We start from the raw sequence: 22,987 nt of genomic DNA, 5'->3' as shown, positions 1-22,987 counted from the left end.
GGGCAGAACCACAAAGAACCACAAAGAACCACAACGGGGTCTGTAGCAAAGCCAGGAGCCATTATCCCCCCCATCTAAACACAACAACTGGCACTTAAAGACGCAAATAGCCCCTGGGGCCTCTTGTGTATTGCGCAATGATGTGATTACTAAATGTGGAATTATGTGCAAATGAAAAGAATCAAGGCTGTTGAAACACTCTGAGCCATGCGTCCAATTTCTTGTGGTGACCTTCCGGGGTTCTTTGCTCCCAGCGGGGTTACATTTTATAGCTTTTACTATTTGCGTGTATTGTCAGTGTCTGTGCACATGGATACATGCTCCAAACACCAGCGATAGCTATTCTCGACAAATGCAGCATTCCAGGAATGCCATGTTTGGAGTGTTGGGTTTGGAAGGCTCTTCTCCCTCGTCCTGAATGCCGCGTTTACAATAATTCTTGTAGCGTATTATTTAGTGAGTATGGCCGCAGTGGTTGCTTGTAATGAGCTCGAGGAAAGAACAGACACGTTTGTGTTATTTGAGTCTTCACTCGCTGTCAAATTGACAAGCAAGTGAGGCAGAGACGATCTTCAAATAGCTCAGTTTCTTCTTTTTTTTGTTTGTTTTACAGCCGTCTCCACTCCAACAATCTCAACTGTGACTGTCATCTGGCCTGGTTGGCCCAGTGGCTCCGACAGCGGCCTACCATTGGTCTGTTCACTCAGTGCACAGCACCGCCCGAGCTCAAAGGTCTCAATGTGGCCGAGGTTCAGAAACATGAATTCAGCTGCTCGGGTAAGATGTCCATGTGTGACAAATACCGCAAGCATGTTGCATTGTTTTCAGTTTAAACAACCAAAATCTGAACACGGCTAAATGATAGCACTGCACCAGATTTTGTGTTCTCCTGGTAGGTTCTGTAACCACAGAGAGTAGAAGTTGTTACAGTGGAATATTAAAGATGGGGCAAAATCCCCCCCCCCCCCACCACATCTAAAATCATGGAAATTGAATTAAGTGAGTTCAAACCATCGCCATCATAATTTTACTACATCCCCTAACTGCCATAATGTGTAGAATTAAGTTAACCACTGTAATATTAATATGAATAATAATCAAACACATTCCACGTCGATGGAAAAAGCAGAACAATTAAATGTAATAAAAAACGTCACAGATGAGCCTCACTGCCTGTTTGCGTCGTGGTACAAGTGTAAAATGTAAATGCACAACAAAATAACAGGAGGCAATGCATATGACTGCCAGACAGTTAACGGGAAGTGAGCTATCAGTTAACACTAGCATTTGACCTCACTTCAGTCTCTCAAATTACACTCAGTTCTGCTCACTCATGCCTGCGGCGAGTGACGCGTCGGCTCCTACTGGCGTGACATTCGCTCCAACAACTTATGCTGAGCAGCTAGCCTTTACCGGCTGATCAGCTGGTAGCTTCTACCACAGCCAATAGCGCTCCGGAAAGCTTCTTTGCATTGTCTTGAGAAGTTTACCACCCTGCTTTCTCCGGCATCAACAGAACAAGGGGACTCGCCTGCTTCTCAGACTTCTAATGAAATTTTCCGTTACGTCAAGCCGGCTGGCTATTGGCTGGTGAGCAATGCTAGCTTTTCCTTAGCTAACATGGCGCCTTAGAAAAAGAATGGTGTTCTGGCAGCATCTTAGGGCTTTACAGAAAGACCACAAAATGCAGGGAAAGGTACAAATATACGAGTTTTCCAAATAATAGTTATTAAGTTTTAAAGAAAAAATAGGTGAGTTTGTGAATGGTAAAACGTGAATCTGTGAGGGTTCACTGTGTATTCTTGTTCTTCTATTCTCTTACCTTCCTTTGTTGAAGCTGGGCATTTGTTTGAAGAAAAAAAAAGCTAAAGAAAAAGCAAAACACATGCACAAGTTCATCCTTTGATGTTCACTGAACTAAGGTCCAGTGAGGGTTTTGTGAGATTTATTGAAATTTTGCACAATACGTTGACACAACATACTGGATGGCTGACAAGTGTTCAACCTGCAAGTTTTTAATGTAAGATGTTGGTGGAATTCTAAATTGCACAACCAACGGGGTATTCAGATTGTCTTTTTCTTTTTTTTTTTCATTCAGTAGTCAGTGTTTTTCCTTGCTCCAAGATCATTATGTAGTTGCGCCTCTTCTAACACAACAAAAGGGAACGTGTGTGAGGCGGGACATGAAGTTATCATATCAGGACAATGCAAAAAACAGAATGCAAACCTCTGCTCCCGCACAAGGCCATCTCACTACAACACCAGCTGCGATGGTTGGTTGATATATCTGTGGGTGTGTACCCCCCACCTCTCTCACTCGCTCTCCATGGGTTGTGATTTTTATGCAGCCATACAGCGTGACAGCACGGACCATTAACTATTCCTCGCCCGGGGAAAGTGGCTCAAAGCGTGGGAGTGGAACCCTCGGAGATATGAAAAGCGAGTAGGAACTGTCCGAGCGGAAGATAAGGCTACAGAAAGTTTAGACTGAGCTTCATGGGAAGCTGCGGTTCCCATTCCCAACGTGATTAGTTGCCTGTGAGTTTTAATAACTAACAATCACGATTCCCACCCCCAAAAAACAAAACAAAAAAACAGGATAAACCTACATAAATACAGCATATACTGTAAAGTCATGCAATTTTACAAACACACGTCCAGGCAAACACCCAGTATTCTTTTGCATGAACAATTGACCACAAGTTGAACTCCCTGTGAAGGACTCATTCGGTGACTTGCTTGCTGGCATTCACACACACACACACACACACACACACACGCACACACGCACACACCACGCACATGCACACACACGCCCACCTCACATATTTTTTTGTGTTTTCATTCGCAGGAATGTGTGTTTTTGTGTAGTGTGTACATGCTGTGGCCAGGCCAGGCCACCTGCGGGGGATTTGGGGTAGGGTGGCGCTGAGTTGAGGAGAAACGAGGATGCAGAAACAAAGCAAAAGATGGAATAATTGGGGATAACGTGTTTTTGGTTTGGCAGTGCATATCCGACGTGTCGTCATTCCCTCTCAGCTGGAAATGCGTTCCAGTATTGTGAATGTTATGAGTGACAATTTTACTATTTCACGACCATCATTCCATTCTATTCATTGTCCTTTGAAATGTTTTTATACATTCAAATCTGGGACTCATTTTCAATTTATAAAAAAAAAAAGGTTTTTGCCATCAAAGCAAACAATCAATCAATACAAAATTTGTTTCAGCTTCACCTGCACATTCTTCTTAAAAAGAAAAAGATAAAAAGCTGTAAATTTTCTTTCTTTTCTTTTCTTTCAGTTTTGCAAACTGTGAAAAAAACGTTGAATATCATGTGGAATAATGGTGGGCTTTTTGACAAAAAGATAATGGCTTTTCCATAAGACACAATAAACAAAGTGAAGATATATTAACTGGTGTAGAGTGCGCTGGGAGTGTAATAGAACACATAAATGGATAAATAAATGTAAGAACTGAAAATTTATTTTGTACAAGACATATGGAGTGCAGCCAGCAATAATATTATATTTTTGATGATGAGAGGAGGAAGTTCAAATGTAAAGACAAGCCGCGATGCAAATGGGAGCTCTTTGGAGGGTGTGCGTGCGCAAATAACACAAGGGAGATGGAATTGGAATATGGTGGCTGGGAAAAGGCTTGAATGAGGAAAGCAGACCTTGTGCGAGCGCAGGATTACATCAAAAAGCTTCACCTCAAGTCTACCTGTCAGTGAGCTGTCATTGCTCACACTGCTCCAGCTGCGCTATGCACTCTCCCCGATCCCAGGCCTGTCAAATGTGGCGTGTTCCATCAGATGGGAGCTCTGCTGTGCCCTACAGCTGATCCCAGATCTGTCAAACCTCTGACATCCCGAGATCACACGGCCTCAGATCAGGCAGTGTATTGCATCTGTGTCAAAACTCACAAGTTTGTTGTCCTGCTTACCTCATTCGCCGATGTGACACTGGCCAAAACATTAGGTACACGATTTAACAGGATGCATAAGGAAATCTATGTGAAAAATTATCCATTTTAGGCACATGACAGAGGCAAATAGTATGATCCACTGCAGTTCCACAACACATTATTATCACCACCATGCTTCTCAAAATTGCACTGATTCTCGATTAGACCTTGTTCTATCAGTCGAGGCTGAAAACTAGAGTGGCCTAACTCAATTTTTGTTATTTTGCAGGAGAGTGATTTAAAGTTTTATGGCTGCCGCCCAAAACTAACCAGTTAGTGCAATAGTGGTCCATTCATGAAAGATGGTAGATAAGATTCACTTATATTAACATGCAGATGCACTAGCATCCAAACTTAAGAAAAGTGTTGAATAGAATAATGGACGGAGCCCTGTACTACATGTCAAAGTTGGAACTATACCTTGCTTTGGATCAGTATTCATCTCAAAGAGAAGCTTTTTATCTAGTCATTTGTGCTCTTAAAAATGACCAAAATGGGGTTAGCCCACTGTAGTTCTCACTGGCCTACACTTTCTACCATAATTCCTCAACTAGTGTCTCCAACTTTAATAGGCACCGGGTATGAACCCATCATGAAATATCTGTAACTTCTACTTCCGATGAGTTTCTCAGTTCATCGCTGTGTTTCACAGATGGATACAATGAATATTTTTTCATCAATTATTAAAGCCGACTGGCACCAACACATGCACTTAAACAGGCTCTCAAATTAAGTCATTTCTCTGCCTTCTCCATAATAGTCATTTTATTCTCTTTTGGGCTTCTTTAATATTCTTGAATGCTATCTATCTATCTAGAGAGCTAGCTCTGTGTCAGTAACTTCCACCGCCATTCGCTTCTGTTTCTAACATGTCCCCCACTAGCTGAGTGATAGAGCGATGATGAAAAATTAATAGTTTGAAACCCAGATTAGTAATGCTGTGTAAATGAGCCCATTTAAAAGTCTGTTTAATTCATTTTATCTGGGTTAGGCTTACATCCACACATCTTGTACTCACTCACTCACACACACGCTTACACGCAGCTGTCGCAATGGTGGAGGCGCCCGCTCTTCAACGCTTCACTGGCAGTTATTTGAACAGGTACCAGGAGACAGCGTGATGGTTTGATGTGCTCTGTATGCAAATTGGAAAGTTGAAGTTTTAAATAAAAGAGAGACGGTTGGGGTGGGCTGCTGAATGCGCACTTTCTCCACCCAGGGAGCGCAGACTCAGGAGGAACATTTGAGGAGAGATCAATGCATATTATTGGAGGCCTTCAGTCATCTGCATAATTGTATTATTCATGTATTAGTTCTCGCTCTCAACACGCGGCGCCATCCCTTTGACAGATAACCCAGTTTCTTGTTCATTGATTCTCAAGGATGTACAACTTTAGCATAACGTCAAGTTCATTTCTTGTTCTCAATGTCAAAGCATGCCTGGAAAGGATCATCAGTGTTCATCTGCTATTTAGTTCCCAAGGCGCAGAGTGACAGGTTTGGCTTCATAGTACTCCAAACTATGTAATACTGCTGCTTTAGAAACCAAATTCCTTCTCTCTTGTTGCTTTTCCCTTCCTCTAGGTTATTTTTTTAACTTCATTTACCAGTTCTTTGGTTTGCAGGCCACCAGTATTCCTCCAGTCCACAACCGTGCAACACAGGTGGAGGTTCCTGTCCCGCCATGTGTACCTGCAGCAACAACATCGTGGACTGCAGAGGGAAAGGTCTGACTGACATCCCGGCCAACCTGCCGGACAGCATGGCTGAAATGTAAGCACATTGAGATGAGCTCCACTTTTAAGCTCATAAACACAAAAATCTGTTCAACAAGTATCGAAAGTTTTAACTGTTTTATTTTATTTATTTAAGCTTTAACTGTTTTTTTCATGGGCTTTTGTTATACTTATTTCAAAACACCATCGCAGAAGAGTAGAGAGGCAAAGAGCGAAAATGTGATTACCGTAATCCTTAGACTCAGTAATAGGGTTTATTGCCAAACACTCTTCCTCACTCTACTGGCTGCTCAGTGCAGTATGGCTAATTTGTCGATAATGATCAAAACAGAAAATCAAAATCGACACCAGAAAGCTATTCACGAAATCTGTCACTCATGATCAAAGTTAGAGTTGAGAACACTGCTTTACTTTTACCGGTAACAACATGAATTTTTTTTTTACACTCTTATGACAGTCAATAATGTTTAGTAAATAAAGGTTGTGTGAGGGCCAAAGATCCACCTGAAACTCTATATTTGTGAATGGGCAGGAGGGTTGACACTTCCCACAAATAATGCTATACTCTGACACATAAGCAATATATTTGGCATCATAAACAGTGTATTTCTTCACATAATACCTGTATGTATTAATACCACTAAATGCACGAGGGAACATAGTAGGTAAATGTTGATGGTCTAAGAATAAATATGGGTAGCTAATTTGTGCATCCGGTCTTGTGGAAACATTTCAAAAAGCACCGTCTTGCGACAGTATGACATGCAGCAGTCAGTTAGTCAACATCCAGAGATGCCCAGGTCCAAATTTCCAGATGGCCAACCATGCTGGAAGGTCTTTATTTAAGCCTGCTCTGACATTTACAGGAATAACAATTTGTTGTTTTTTGTGCCCAAACGTAAGCAAACCAAAGACACCATAGGACCATTTTTGAAAGGTCATGGTCACCGCCACTGCCTACAGTCTGTACCACAGTCTCACTCCAAACTTGTGGTGTAAAGAAAAACAAGAATATGACATAAATAAAGATGGAATTCTGCATTATCCTTTCTGAATTAATCATGTGCAGCCCAGAGAAGCGATGTTGTTTATATTAATCCTTGGGACTTTCACTCAGCGCAACTTGAGCAAAGTGATGGATTCCAGCAAAAAAGAAAGCCACAGCTTCATTTGTTGGCATGTGCACATTAAAGACATGTATGTGCTTCCATATTCATGCCTGCGTATGCTCCTGCAAGCTTGGAATAATTTAAAACATGCATCTATTATGTACGTATGTTGTTGTTGCTGTTTTTTTTTTGCCTGCTGTTTCTTGCCATGCATCACCTGCTGGAACGATATACTTCCATTTACTGTATACTTGGACACAACGTCTCGCAGCAAAGGCAGAGAATGTGTGCTCTTATCAGCTCAGATGGCTGTCAAGCGCACGCAAACACTTTGCTGGTTTATCGGTCCACCAACATCTGTCTGAGCATTAACTATTTACAGCCCGCATGCTATCAGGCCTCTGTAATTCCTGGGAATGTGGGACTGAACTTTTTAAGGCAGTTATTTTGATCTTATCATGGGCTAATTAATGCCCCTTACTGAAATCTTCATGAAACCCAGTGATTTATGAACAGAGGGGAAACCGGCATCCGCATTGCAAAGGCGACACAGCAAGTTTCTAGGTCTCCTCGTCCCTATTGGGGTCTGTTTATAAATACCCAGCAAGCATGGAAGCCCCCAACAACCCTGACCCATTTCTAGTTTGCTGGTGTGCTGAATTTCCTAATTTGGACGTAAAGTTCACACTCGCATGACCACCCACAGTCTTCTTTGGCATCACTTTGCATGTTCAAGTCCTGTTTTGGTTTGGGTTGTTTAGTTTTGTTCCATGGTTTCCTGTGTTCCATGTTTGTCGTGTGCTCATTAGGTTGTCGTGTCCATCTGTTCTCGTCTACTTTGTGTCGACCAATCAGCTCTCTCCAGCCACTCGTGTCTTGTCCAGGTGTTCCTCGTTGTCTCGTCAATTTGTTTGTATTTAGTTCCCTGGTTTCTTTCAGTTCTTGTCGGTTCATTGTCGTTGTCACATGTCTTTGCCATGTCATAGTCCCCAGTTGTCTTTAACATTGTGGTATGTCATTGTCAGGTGACATTTTCCCTATCTATTCCACGTCTTACTCACAGGTCATAGTTTGTTTCCAGTTTTAGATATTCAAGTGTTTCTTTGTTACTTTGGTTTGGTTGTTATCTATTGTGGGACTTCGTTCAGTTTTGCTTTATCCAATATCCTTGTTTTCCTTTTTTGAAGATTAAATATTATTATTTTGAGACTCCCGCACTCCTGCCTGGCCTCCCTGCTTCCCTGCAATTGGGTCCACCATGTTCTTGCCTTGCGTTCCTCGCCTTCGCCCTAACCACGTACGTGACAAGTCCTCCATTTAGTGAAGACTTTGCCCGCCTGCTGCAACACTCTGACAACGACAAGTCTCCCCATGCAGGCTGTCTTTAAGCACAACAACGAGCATGCTGTACTATAACAGGCTGTCGATATGCAAATCCTTAAAAAGTCTTAAATTTGGTTCTTCAAAACAAAGGCCTTGATTTCCTTAAAAATTATCATTTATCCTTACTGTCATTCATTCAAAGGTCTGACCAATGCACCAGACAACAATACAAATAGAATATTTTCATCTAATTGATTGAATGAAGAACATTGACATGCATGGATTCTGCACCAAAATTTGTTATACAGTCGTGATAACTTCTTCATTTTCCCATAATGACAAATTTTCCACACAAAAAAAAAATAACTCAAGACTTCTCATCTGGTTCAAACCATTATAACTTCAGAAGAATTCCTAATTAAACTACTTTTTAAAGAATTCCACATTGCCATGTGAAAATTCCCAAATTAATTCCTCAACTAATTCAAACGATTCTAACTTTAAAAAAATCCCCGAACAAATCCTACTATTTTTAAAGATAACTACATTTTCCAGGAAAAAAGATGCAATGCGGCGCAGTATCGCAAATTTTCACCCCAAAAAATATATACCTCACCAGATATGCAGCAAGATCCAGCAAGCTGCTACCACGACGTAACAATAATGTGCAGTGTGTGTGTGTGGCAATCGCCTAGTGTGTGGGTCTTAATTGTTCAGTTCAGTCATGTTCAGCCGTGTCGCTCTTTCATTTTTTTAAAGTTTCTTCAGTTCATCATCAGCTCTTCTTCATATGCTATTTCTACAGAAATTGCAATTTCTAAGTTAATGTTTTGGGGTTTTGCATAACAGAGACAGAATGTGTGGAACTATCAGAACTGTAGTCATTTGATGGTGTGTTGCAGGGGACTAGTTTCAGGTAGGCTATGCCTCCTAATGGACTGAGCTAGCTGTTTGGAATATAGTCAAAAAGTCTTAAATTTGATTAAAGTGGTCTTAAAACATGGTTCCGAAAACATCTTACATTTTGACATTCTTAAACCCGTAGAGTCCCTGTAACGAAGAACAGAGACATCGGAATGCTAGGTTTCTCCATGCACAGTAGAGTTCTCCACATAGTCGATGAAGACACTTTAAAAGGTCTCCCTGGCCTTCACATCTAATTGGTACTAAACCATGGCCTGCCAATTAACTCTGATTCATCTTTTACAAGACCATGGTGAAAAACATTCCAATATCACAAGCATTTCATCATTCCCAACGAAGCCTTACCTCTCAGGCTCTACCTCTTCGCTCCTTTACTGTATTCTCCAGATTGCTAAATCACCACAAAACCAGACAGATCGACGATGGAAAAATGAGAGAAAATAAGGGGAAGGGGCAGCTGTTCTTGGGAGGCTCAATAATTTGGTACAGCTGGTTTGATCTGTGCTTGAAGTTCATTATAAAATCAGTTTCAATTACAGGAGGGCAGTCTTTTGATATCAAGTCTAGCCTGATGCCTTGTTAATGAGGCACTTATATACACACACACATTCATTATGTGTAAATGGAAAAAAGATACAGAACCTACGTATACCCTGTTCTCTCCTAATGAATGCCGGTGTTTATAGCTGTGGGGATGTGAGCTGGTTTCTTGCAAGAGCAGATCCAGTTAGCCCAAACACTGACCACAACAAATTATTATGCACCACGGTCGGCCATGACTGAACTCCCCCTTGCCTTTACCCTGCCGTGACTTTCAAACTCATAAACAAAAATGCTGTATCCCCCTAATGAAAGCCATGCTCGGACTTTAATGAAAAGGATCAAGACCATTGATTGTGTTGACAGCGGCCTGCAGACAGACACGCATACAACCATTCAGACTGATAGACTGGATGGAAAGCATTGATTGAAGGAGGCACTGAGGGATTGTTTAGTTTTCTCTGTCAAACACAGCAACTCCTCTTTTGATTGGAGGATTAAGTTACTTGCATGTATTGATCTGTAGGATCTGTAAAAGCTCAAGGCGCACTTGGTGACTGTGTCGGAGTAGCGAGAAGAGCTAGTTGCTAAGAAAAAGCACAAATAGCCACATTGGCCCAACACCCGGCCACTATGTGAGGGTGAAGGAACCGCAGCACCGTCACTTTGCGGCAAAATCACAGACACATCAGGACAAGCAGACTAAAACAGACCGCGAGAGCACAGCCACCACAGGAATCTGTGGTCTAGAATCACTGCCATCCCAAGAATGTCAATTGCGCCGCTATATCAACCCATATGTGGAGGATGGACGTGTTGCTTTGAGGGGGGCAGACTACAGATTGAACATTTTCTGAAGTTGAGAAGCAGTGGTTTATGTTTCGCAAAAACACTCTGCCCATAAACATAGCAACGCAGCCCCTCAAAAGCATATAATAAATCATAAATGTCTGTAATTGAATGATTAAATCGTGTGGAAATGTTCTCTCTCTGAGAGCAAGCCCCTCATTTTAAGAGGTTGTGGTTACAACTATCATCAATAATTTGCAGGTTTTAAATGATTCCCATTTCATTGTGGTGAAAAATAGCCTTTTAATGATCTTGACTAAGCGAGGCCGGACCTTAGCATCCATAGCGCAGGCCTCGCATCTGCTGATGTGCAGCACGCTTCTCGGTGGCTGGACAACCAGACAGAACCCCAGCTGGCTCCGGCCGGGCCCCGCTAAGCCTTGTTAAGGAGACTTTTAAAAGCTGTCAACTGACCTGCAGATAAACAGCCCTCTGCCAGCTACACCAGGGGGAATTGCTCTGGGACCAACTTAAGTAGCAACTTGAAACGTGGTGGACATGCACGCCCACACTAATGGCCTCTGGTGCTGTCTGCTCCCCTGCGACCATCTGACACTGATTAGGCCTCAAAATGAACGAGCGTATGTTTTCATTGTCAGCATGGCAAATTCTTGACCAGCTTTCCTAGAATTGACTCATGTTTCACCTCAGTAGGATCGTTACTGTTTTCAGGGTTTTCAGACGAGATCATAAATGCTGGAAGTTCTTTCATCAAGAAGAAACATGACTGTAGTTTGAAGACCTTCATAGATCCTGTTCCATGGCACACTAGAATGCACGATGTTTCTTGGTTTTTGAAATGTTATGACTCCAAGATTCTTGCATCTATTGCTGCTGAAGAATAAAGCTCCCGCAATATAATCAGGCAAATCGCCCAGAGGTGGATGACTCAAATCACATGACTTGATTCGAGTCGCCAATTTTAGGTCTTGGGACTCGGTTGGCTAAAACGTGTAAACGTATGACTTTGGCTTGGCATTCATGAGACTCGACTTGACTCTGACTATTGAATGTTTCGTTTTTTCGGGTGGATCTCGCTTTGTATTTGAAAGCATATTTTATGTTGCGAAGTCTTGCATGCATTTCAATGACAAAGACTCTCCATACTTTGATTTTAGCCACAGGTACATATGAAATCATAAATGACTAGTGCAATATATAAAAATAATATCTAAATTAATTAATTATATGTATATATATATATATATATATATATATATATATATATATATATATGACTTGCTCAGCCTAAGTAACAGCTTGACTTGACTTGCTTGACATTTCGTGGGGACTCAACTTGCTTGTTTTTTTCCACAGTAACTTGGGATTTGCTTAAATTCCAGCTCTCCTACGTTGTCCCACCTCTTCTAGTTCAGAGGTAATCGGGGAGAAGGTTATTGTTTGGTCAACTTGTTGTATCTTTTATCCTCTCTAGACGTCTGGAGCAGAATGGGATTAAGGTAGTTCCTCCAGGAGCCTTCTCTCCCTACAAGAAGCTGCGTAGGATGTAAGTACACTAACGCGCACACGCTTACACTCACACAGGACTGAGAACAAGAGGCTGCCGGCAGGCTGTGTTCCTTTTCATTCTCCAATGGAACATGAAGCATTTATTTTGTCTGCACCCAGAAAACATATTCTCTGATTTAGGGCAGCGTGCAGCAGGCGCTCATATGCTACGCCGTCATAATAACAGCTCTCATCTTTCCAATGCTGTTCGCTGGTATTCCCCTGGCGAGTGCCACCCCTGCGCAATGTGGGGAGTGTTGCGTCTGCATGGCCAAAGCACAAACTGTGGCCGGTCAGGGACGATGTGCGGGACGGAGAGTGTGCTGGAATGAAAGGGGGGATGCTTGGCTGTCGGGCGGGAGTGAGAACAGGGACAAGCCGGTAGTTGAGCTGTCCCGTCAGTCAGCCGCAGTTCGTAACGCCAGCGGGCCTGACCGACATAGCTGCAAGTGAAGCGGAGAAGAGCGGAAGGTCAGGGAGTTTCTTTGCCCAGCTTTGAAGGCTACCTCTCTGTTTATATAGCAGACTGGAACAGAAGAAAATCTCAGATCTGTCTTTGTTTTGGTACAAAACCAAATATTTTATTCAGTAAACTCATGTAGACTGAACCGGATATGGTTTGCGTTAAATTAAAAGACACTTGCGTAAACATGAATATTAAATTGTAGCTCACATTTACACCTAACAAGAGTATATTCCTGATTGCATTCACCTTGGCATATGCTGTACTTATATGAACGAATAGAAACAACAAACATGGTTTTATTACAACAAACAGAAAGCAATTATCTGCATGTATGATGAACAATCCAAAAAGCTTCCATTTTACTGACAATTAAAGGTGCACTGGGGCACATTTATGTGCTTTGATCAAGCATGGAAAGGGCACTCTAATATTAAGTAAATGCATACTATATTTGGACCACTTATGCCTTATTATTAACAAAATACAATACAAGAGCTGCATCAAAAAAATCCATCTTTACAAAGATAATGCTCAGTTTTTTTTTTTTTTTTTTGCCCCTTTAACAAATTCCATCCATCCATCCATTTTCTGAGCCGCTTCTCCTCACTAGGGTCGCGGGCGTGCTGGAGCCTATCCCTTTAACAAATTGAGTTTTAAAATTTTATGACATGTATATTATTCCATGTTTATTATTGTGGGGTCGTTGATTGATTGATCGCCTGTCTCTATAATGTGCCGAGAAATTGACTGGCAAGCAGGCTAGTGTGAGGTCCGCCTTTCGCCCAAGGTCAGCTGTGACTCTGAACAGGATAAGGGGTATAGAAAATGGATGGATGACTATAATATTGTGGTTACACCCCTCGACACGATGCAGTGCAGTTCTACACGACTGCAAACGACAACCACACTAATAAACATACAATGGGACCTCGTTTTTAACAGAGCCCGATTTAACGGATATCGAATAATGGACAATCTGCTGTCACGGATGAACCGTCCCCCATTAGTTCATTAAATCGAGGTTCCCTTGTTATACAATTAACAATTCATCTGTCAGTGTTAATCGAATTATTTTTTTTTTTATTGTTTAAAGGTTGCTTCATTTTGATCCAGCTTGTGTGAGGTGTACCTAATGAAGCGTCCCACTATTGCTCCCTACATTGAATGATTGCCCGTTTGATGTTCACATCATATCGTATGCTCTAAATTATTTTTTTTTTAATTTTTTTTTTATGTGGATCCTGAAGTGCCTTATATTTCTTTTAGGGATAAAATAGAAGAACAGAGCAGCCTTAAATTATACAATCAGCAAAAGGACATTTAGGGGTCTTCCCTGTGGTCTTCTGAAACAGACCCAATGCTGCTGCTGATTCTGCATTTAGCATCAACTATGCATTGCGGTACGTCTGTGTTGACCCTCCGGGCCTGCGTTGATTCAGCTGGCCGTGTGCCCTCGATAGACTCGCTCAGTACGCGCACGGTTTAGACAGCACCTATACATCATATGTTGCAACCTTCATGGGATATCATCTGCAGATGTCTTTGTTATGTCTCTCATAGGATGTGGATAAAATTTGGAGATGTGATTTATACAAGTTAAATATAGTCATATACAGTATATAGGTGTTTCTATGCTAGTGTATTTATGGCGTTATGCTTCCTCTTGACCCTGTGTGTCGTCTTATCCCAGGAAATACCAGCCTCTCTCTCTCTCTCTCTCTCTCTCTCTCTCTCTCTCTCTCTCTCTCTCTCTCTCTCTCTCTCTCTCTCTCTCTCTCTCTCTCTCTCTCTCTCTCTCTCTCTCTCTCTCTCACACACACACACACAGAGTGGTGCCTGAGTTTACAGACACACACCAGAGCAGATGTTGGCTCCTCCGCTGTATTGAAATTTCCAAGAAACCTCAAATCCAGAGGAACAAGGCGAATGGCCACTTATTTAACTGTGACCCCCAAAATGTGAGCTTGTGCCACTTCTTCACCACATGATGATTTTCCTTCAACAGTGGGCCGAGTGGACTCCATTTCAGTCCATAGTGCATCCAGCCTTTCGCTCTATCTCTCGCACTCTCTTTCTTTCTCTCTCTCCCTCCCCCCTGGTTCCAGTGAGTGTTGCATTTACAGTCACAGACACACATAGGATTAGTGGTTATCCTGTGGGAAGGAGCCTGTGGATCCGATTAACAACTGTAATGTTCACAAGCAGTCTACTGCGCATCAGTCATGGATGTTTAATAACTCAGCGACTTGATGGGCCACAAACAGTGTTGTGCAATAATACTGTTTTTGAATTGTAATGTGTTGCATTACATCTGTGTTACTTTGAGTGGTTTGACCAAAATATCTGCAGAAGTCAAAGCATAACAAATATATACACTATAGATGCCCTTTAACAAGAAAACAATGCTAAAACACGACTAATTATTTTTTTTTTTTAAAGAAAAGGTTTACTCCCCATTGAATTTGTGTCCTTTTTCACAAAATCGAACATGAATTAATTTGGATTTTAATAACTCCATTCAGTAAAATAAAAACAGCTTTTAGATAAATTTTTGCTTTATCCAAACCAGTCACAGCGAGAGGAGTAATACACGTCGACTAAGTGAATGGAAGGTTTTAAAATTCCAACATGTGGTCACCCTAGGGTGAAAATCCATTGTAACTTGTGGTTACTGATGTTGTAACATGTATAATATCACCAACATTTGATTAATAATGGCTTTTAATGCTGTATTACAATAGAGTGGCAGTTACTGTAAATCACCTTACACCCAAATACAGGCCAAAAAGTAAATGTGGAAAGAAAATGCTGATACTTCTTTTTTCAAATAGGGGTTAAAGCCCTGGCTTACATTTATGACCTTTTCTTGATGCTTCCTGGGTTACTTGACAAGGGTAACACCGAGATGAGAGTGCTCTCAAGCCACATCAACCCTCCAAGTGTCTCCCTGACTGACTGTCCTTCTTTACCATCAGAGACCTGAGCAACAACCAGATCTCGGAGATAGCTCCTGACGCCTTCCAGGGTCTGCGCTCCCTCAACTCGCTGTAAGTGTTCCTTCCTGAGGCCGTGTTTTGTTTGTGCATGTCCGCCGGCATAAATTTTCATCTGGCCTGTCATTTTTCCATATTTAAATCATGCCTGTGTTGTGATCTCCTAGCGTGCTGTATGGAAATAAGATCACCGACCTGCCTCAGGGTGTCTTTGATGGCCTCTATGCCCTGCAACTGCTGTAAGAACACACACTATACGGACAGAATGGTTTTACTCCCACTCAGGAAGAAGTCCTAACCTTTGAGTAAACTTTGTACCTATGCGTCGTTCTCCAGCTGGAACGCATAATGAATGAATAAATAAGGAAAGTCTGACAAGCCCGATTCCCTCCTCCACTCTCTTCTCGTCTTTCCCATCGGCGTCTCACAGTTTGCTGAACGCCAACAAGATTCACTGCGTCCGTGCCAACACCTTCCAGGACCTGCAGAACCTCTCGCTGCTGTCGCTGTATGACAACAAGATCCAAACTCTGGCCAAGGGTACCTTCGCTTCACTGCGAGCCATACAGACCCTGTGAGTTGAAACACATCTTGATTACGTGTACATATACTCCATAAAATGATGAGCCCACATAGAATAGTTCACTCTGAACATTTTGGAATAGCACAGCATGAAATGACTTGTTAGAAAATAGGGTAAATCTATCATCCTTAAAATCACACACAGATTTATGCCACAAAAAACAACAAAACAATAAAAAACTGCTTCCACTTCCCCTGTGGAATATTCTTCCTTTTTTAATTTGGCCGAAAAATACAAAACAAACTTCTCAAAAGGGCGTCTGCCAGCCCGTGCTGAAACATGCCGCGCATGGGAAACAGTATCCAAATGTTCAAAGGGCTGATTTACATGACACCTATTCACATATGGGGCACAGGGTGTCACGGTCAATCCAAAACATAGGTGTCAAACTCAAGGCCTGTGGACCAGATGCGGCCCTCCGTGGCAATGGGCAATTATGTAATATGATGGGGCTATTTTTAGGGTTCCCCATAGAAAAGAAGAAGCCTCGTGCTCTAGCCGCATACCTATCTGTAAACAAATGCAATGCAGCTCAGCTTCTGACTTAGAAAACGTCACGGTAGCTACAGTACATGCTTTTAGTAGTAGCATGGTAGAAATGCAAATGACATTCAAACCGCTTCTCCTGGTCTCTTCAGAGAGAGCCAAAGCATTAACAAAAGCTATTGTATTTTAGCATAATAATTCACACTATTTAATCCATTAACTGTTTTAGTTATCTGCAACCTTCATTTGCTAAAGAGAAGACAAACTATTGATGTTGCACTTTCCTATAATAAAACAGATTTAAGCTGTTGATGTTTCATTTTAAATGTCATAAATATTTTCCTGCACATATTGTATCAAACATAAGCAAACCAAACTAACAGTGTGCCGTGAGAGATTATCAGGTGTGCCGCAGTAAATTATACAATTTCTATTAATTGGTCTGAAAATTAAATTTTTTTTTCTGCAAATATTTTTTTTTTCTTCATCTATTTCTGCCAACAATGTATTTGTATGTAGTATCATGCAGTGACAGACAGAACAATAAAATGCTGAAATGTCAGAATGCACATAATTGACCTTTGTATCCACTTTTTGTGACATTTTTATTAGCCGGTGTGCCGTGAGAATTTTCTGTTGTAACATATGTGGCTTGACTCAATAAAGGTTGGGAAACCCTGCTGCACTGAATGCGAACTTAAGCGTGAGTACTTAAGCGTACAAAGTGAGCCACGATTTTTGGTGTACTGCGGCGATTAAACATTTCTGTGGTTTCACCGTTATAAGCAGCCTCCTGAGGGCAACCATAACTACGATCTGGCTCAGGATGAAAACAAGTTTGACCTAACCCTAAAGCGAGCCTCTCGCCACCACATCATTTGGCTGCGGCATTAGTGAGCCAGTAACGGCATACCGCGGTACTTTCTAACAAGCATGGGAACTCCATTTGTCTTCTTCTTGCAGTCACCTGGCCCAGAATCCATTCATTTGCGACTGTAACTTGAAGTGGCTGGCCGACTACCTGCGCTCCAACCCCATCGAGACCAGCGGCGCCCGCTGTGCGAGCCCCCGTCGGCTGGCCAACAAACGCATCGGGCAGATCAAGAGCAAGAAATTCCGCTGCTCCGGTAGGCTGACGATCTCCAAGTGCCTCTCCTCTCCCTTATTTGGCTCTGATTTTTACTTTTCTCTTATCTGTTGCCTTGTTCCCCCAATCACTCTTACAAAGGCCATTTTACATTTTTATGCTGTGTTTACACTACATGTGGACAGAAGTATTTAATTAATCAATCATTGTTTGGGTTAGACCCGTTTGCTTCTCCAGAAACTACGGTGATTCTTTATCTTCCATTAGATTATATGCAGTACATTCTGGGCGATCACTCTTCAAAAGGGGAGTTTTACACTACATATGGACAAAAGTATTGAAACACTCTTAATCAGTCACTTAGGGATTTGGATAAGAAACCCTTAGTTCCTGAATCATAATTATTAATCTTACCAATACATCTGTGGGATCAAAGCCCTACTCTGTTCCAGCATGACTGTGCTTAAAGGCACATAAAACCATGCTAGGGTGATTTGGGTGTGAAAAAACTTGCAGAAGAAGAAGAGTGGAATCTATTATAGTTGCAAAGTGGAATGTTACTCCCTGGCTACAGTATAATATATGTACTGTAGTCCTTGAGCAGTATTCGACCATACCGAAGTGGGGATGGAGAAGGGTTGTCCGTTTCCTCATTATGTCTTTGCCACTTTCTGTACATGCCATTCATGTGCCCACATACTGCTAAATGCCCTTACACAGTGCTATACAGCAGCACACGATGGAGGTGTCACTCTTTTGTCTTAATCCTCTATGCCTTCAGTTTGCATTGTCTTGTTCTTTGTTACATTACCCTTGTCATCTCCACTGAGATCTCATGTTCAGTTGTCATTTGCATTGCGTCATATATAAGCTCTGTATTATATATGACTGTGTCGAAGCATAGCGGGGCCCTATGCCTTCCGAGCTCTCACTGACATCCGTCCCTCTGTCTTTTTTCCATCACAGCCAAGGAGCAGTACTTCATCCCAGGTGAGTTCATGGCTACCATTGTCTTCCTCCTTGCTTTGACTGTTCATCCGTACCCCTTTTGTTATCCAAACAATTGCGCAGGTTATTCTCGTGTTTCTCAACCAGTGGGTCACAGATATTTAATGTGCATCATTTTAAAGATAATGCTTTATTGATCAACTATCACAGAGGTTCTCAAACAAAATAAATAAAATCAAACTAAAAAAATAAGCTCTCCAAGTGCCGCCATATATATATATATATATATATATATATATATATATATATAATAAAAAAAACTTTATATATATATATATATATATATATATATGGTTAGAGCGTCAGCCTCACAGTTCTGAGGACCCGGGTTCAATCCCCGGCCCCGCCTGTGTGGAGTTTGCATGTTCTCCCCGTGCCTGCGTGGGTTTTCTCCGGGCAATCCGGTTTCCTCCCACATCCCAAAAACATGCATGAATTGGAGACTCTAAATTGCCCGTAGGCATGACTGTGAGTGCGAATGGTTGTTTGTTTCTATGAGCCCTGCGATTGGCTGGCAACCAGTTCAGGGTGTACCCCGCCTCCTGCCCGATGACAGCTGGGATAGGCTCCAGCACGCCCGCGACCCTAGTGAGGAGAAGCGGCTCAGTTGTGATTTAATGGCCATGGGAAAACGTGGATACTTACCATGTTTTTATTTCATAATTTGCCATATTTGTGCAAATTTATTTTTGTTGATTTGTATTGTGAAACGATGGCCTTTAAAATGACAACAAATGCAACTGAATCATCTTTTTTTTTCAGGGAGAAAATAGCGGTGGTATCAGTGTAATTAGCCAATTGGACCTGTGAGGGTCAGCACCTTTGAGTGTGTTTTAATATGATAAATGTGTGAGTGTCTTTCTTCTGAGTATGCAGTCAGAAGGGAAAGAGACTATTTGCTTTGGCATGAGCGCACAATAAAGTCTCTCAGTGAAGGAGGGAGTGTGTGTCTTCCCCATCGGTAAATGCTAAAGAAAATAAAGCCCATCGGAGGGACTGAGATTCCTATCAGTGGATGTTTCCGGACCTCTTAGCAAGGGAACTGCCAAGCAAATAACTCGGAGAATCAGTGATACTGTGATTCATCGTCTTGACTTGTGTGTGTGTGTGTGTGTGTGTGTGTGTGTGTGTGTGTGTAAATGAGTGTGTTTATGTGTGCTAAGTTGTGAGAACATTGGCTTAGAGACCAAATGAGATGCAAAAGGTAGATGAAAGCTAAATTTGATTAATGTCAGAGGTAATGGAATTTTTGTCTTCCATCAGATAACAAAAACAGATGTGCATCCGATCTATTGTATAAAACACTATATGGACAAAAGTACTGTATTGGGACACACTTCTTTTGGTCTAAATCCATTAGGTACTCTCATATGTTAATTCTTCATCTTTCCGAGACGTTTTGGACATTTCCATGCTTCCAGCTCTTTGGGAATAGTTTGGGGAAGAACCTTTTCTGGTTCAGCATGACTGGAAAAGGTCCATAAAGATGTGTTTCGACGAATTTGATGTGAAAGAACTGGTGAGCCTGGTCATCTCTTAAATGTTGTCCAGATAAAAAAAAATAATAATAATAATAATTGCCGCAAACACGTTTCAAAAGGGAACAACTTTCTTTATATGCGACCTTGTCTCCCAGTACCTTTGTCCTCATGTGATCAAGCTGCAGTGAATTAAAGAGCTCCTCGAGGATGAGTCATTTTGTGCCATTTTCATGAGGAGAAAAAAATCCCACGATGTGTTTTGTCCTCTTCGGGTTCCATGCAATAAAAGTGTGGCCACCATGTGCTTATCAATACTAATGATGATGACTCGCAAATCTCCCTCAGGGGGCTCCTTGGCGTCGTCACGATCAAAGCTGTAAGCCGGTTCATGCGTTCATTACTTCCTCTCCAGCAGGAAATACTTTTTCATGTTGTCTGGCCGAGGGAAAGTTCCTTAATGAGCTGTTTTACTGTGTCTAAAGGAAGTTATTTCTGCGAATGCAATCCACTCTTCCATCTCTAATAAAGTCAACAATGTGGCTTTGTGGTTACGCAATGGCTTCAGATGACGTCCCGTTATTTGGACACATTCTTAGTGCTCGACTTTAAGTTCTTCTCCCCCTTGCCTCTTGGTTGAGGTTTTCCTGCTGGTGATTGTGGCCTGGGTGGCCGCGGTGTCCCGGTGACGTAATGTGCAAACTTCACAGAGTCGGCGAGGTGCATCACTGTGAAGCATGCGAGAGGGGAACGGGGCATAAAATGTTATTCTAACAGAAAACACTGGGCTGTTTCCTCTAAATGGAACAAATGCACACACACACACACACACACCAACATTGACAGACACACACTCTGTTCTAAGTGGCTCCCGGAGCTGTTCCATTATTGAGCAGCCACGATGTATCTGGCAGCGCACTTTTTGGCACGTAACGTCTATTCATAGACAGAGAGGAAGTGCAGGGAAACGTCCCCCAATCCCTGCCAACCTGCCTCCTCCATGCACTTCCTCTATCAGGAACAGAGGTGGTGAAAGTACTTGCACTCTCTACTTAAATAGAAGTACAAATACTCTGGTGTGCGATTGAGTGGTGACCCGTTCATGGTGTACCCCACCTCTCGCCCAGAGTTAGCTAAGATAGGCGCCAGCACACCCACGACTCTGTGTTTTTGTTTTTTTTTCTCCCACAATTTAGATGGAGAATTTTTGAATGGCAGAAGCTGGTGGTTTCTAGGCTGGTACAAGACAATGCATTCGCCACCAATCATTCTTGGAGCCAAAAACAAACAACTCTCTTAAATAAGGCCACCAATGGGGAAGACCTCACTTCTCCAAAACTGTTGCGTCCTGATTCACGTTCCTCCGTGTCATTGTTGTCCCAGTTTTCATATACAGTATGTCACCAACATCTCAATACATATCTCAACCGCAGTTGGTTTTAGCGCTCTAGTTTTACATCTTAGTAGCAAGCCTATTTGGACAAAGTAAGGAGTAGAAAGTACAGATACAGTGGTGCCTTGAGTTATAAGTGACCTTACTTATGAATTTTTCAAGATATGAGACGTCATTCGTCTGATTTTTTTTTTTTTTGCTTTTGTCTTGCAAACGCAAACTTGTGATTTGAGCGCCGTGTGGTATCAGCAAGATCAATTCAATTCACAATGCACAGCGAGCACATTGGCAAATCGTGAACAATTCTCCCCAAAAGAGGCTTCAAGCTCCCAGCTAAAGTTTACTTTCAAACAAAACAAAACTAGGAGAATTACACATTGTGTCTTGAAAGCAAGCATATAGCTTAGCCTTAAGTACAAACTGCAACACTCCAACTGACTGACCGAGCCCTCCCGGCTCCTTTGCTTTTACTGAAGCTGACTGCCCAAATCCTCTTTGCCGTCCTTATCGCTGCCTCTCTGGGTGCTGTTCCTTTTCGGCCCACCGCTCACTTCTCTAAAATAAGCTGCCCATTCATGTGCCCCTCCTCCCATGAATGGCAGAGGAGCTTCTGCTGCAGGCACTTAAGGTCAACAGCAAGTTAGGGACAAACTGCAGATGGGGGGGTGGGTATGCGTGACTCGCGGTGTCGTGGGAAAACGCGTGCGGATGTATCGTGAAAAGGGCTGATGTCATCGTTTCCCTGCGTGACAGATTGTATTTCCTTCCTCTCCTCAGGTGCCGAGGACGCCCGGCTGAATAACGCCTGCAACAGCGAGCCGGTGTGTCCTCCCAAGTGCCGCTGCGAGTCCAGCGTTGTGGACTGCTCCAACCTGAAGCTCACCAAGATCCCCGAGCACATCCCGTCATCCACCACTGAGCTGTAAGCAATGTTTTTAACGTGTAGGTCGGATAGCAGCCATTTTTATGTGAGCAAAAACGGTGGGGAATCAACAACTTGGTAGGCTAAATGGCAGAAAAACGATTTTTAAATTACAATTTCTCTTCTAACGACTATGTTATAAATATCACAGAGGGTAAGAAGAGGGTGTGAGATTTTAAAACGTATTAAGAGGTAGTCAATGAAAATTGTTCAAAATATACAAATAAAAAAAGTATGCCATTAAAAGTTAATAATTCTATTTTATGATGTATTACGAAGTTTTTCATTTGTGTTGAAAGTTTTTACCGGTTAAAATATATTTATATGCATGCTTTAGTGCAGTTGTCACTAATATGGTGCCCACTGGCACCAGGTAGCACCCAAGGACCGGATGAGTAGCCCGTGGGCCTCTTCTACAAATAGTTTACCAGTGATAAGACATTGTGATTTCCTAGGAATGCCATAGAATTGGAATCGTGGAGATTTATACTAATAAAGTATTGTATGTTTATAAGTATCTGTTTTCTACCTTGTTAAATCATTGTGGATAATTAGTGTTTGTACCCATCAACATGATCAGTGTCTTCACATAGATGAGTATCATTAAATTTA

The 22,987-nt window shown here is 42.1% G+C and overlaps 1 protein-coding gene across 1 annotated transcript in view; it reads left to right on the top strand.

Moving 5' to 3' along the window:
* Nucleotides 1-22,987, top strand: part of slit1a (slit homolog 1a (Drosophila)) — a 119,724-nt gene that overhangs the window by 69,260 nt on the left and 27,477 nt on the right. The window contains exons 6-14 of the mRNA XM_061690838.1: nt 614-777; nt 5,595-5,742; nt 11,886-11,957; nt 15,401-15,472; nt 15,586-15,657; nt 15,849-15,992; nt 17,451-17,614; nt 18,541-18,564; nt 22,231-22,375. Coding sequence (XP_061546822.1) covers nt 614-777; nt 5,595-5,742; nt 11,886-11,957; nt 15,401-15,472; nt 15,586-15,657; nt 15,849-15,992; nt 17,451-17,614; nt 18,541-18,564; nt 22,231-22,375 — 1,005 coding nt within the window. The remainder of the gene's footprint in view (nt 1-613; nt 778-5,594; nt 5,743-11,885; nt 11,958-15,400; nt 15,473-15,585; nt 15,658-15,848; nt 15,993-17,450; nt 17,615-18,540; nt 18,565-22,230; nt 22,376-22,987) is intronic.

Source organism: Phycodurus eques, chromosome 11 (genome assembly GCF_024500275.1).
Source record: "Phycodurus eques isolate BA_2022a chromosome 11, UOR_Pequ_1.1, whole genome shotgun sequence".
Taxonomy (NCBI): domain Eukaryota; kingdom Metazoa; phylum Chordata; class Actinopteri; order Syngnathiformes; family Syngnathidae; genus Phycodurus; species Phycodurus eques.
Note: the sequence above shows the minus strand (reverse complement) of the source record. Positions and strands in the feature narration are given on the sequence as shown.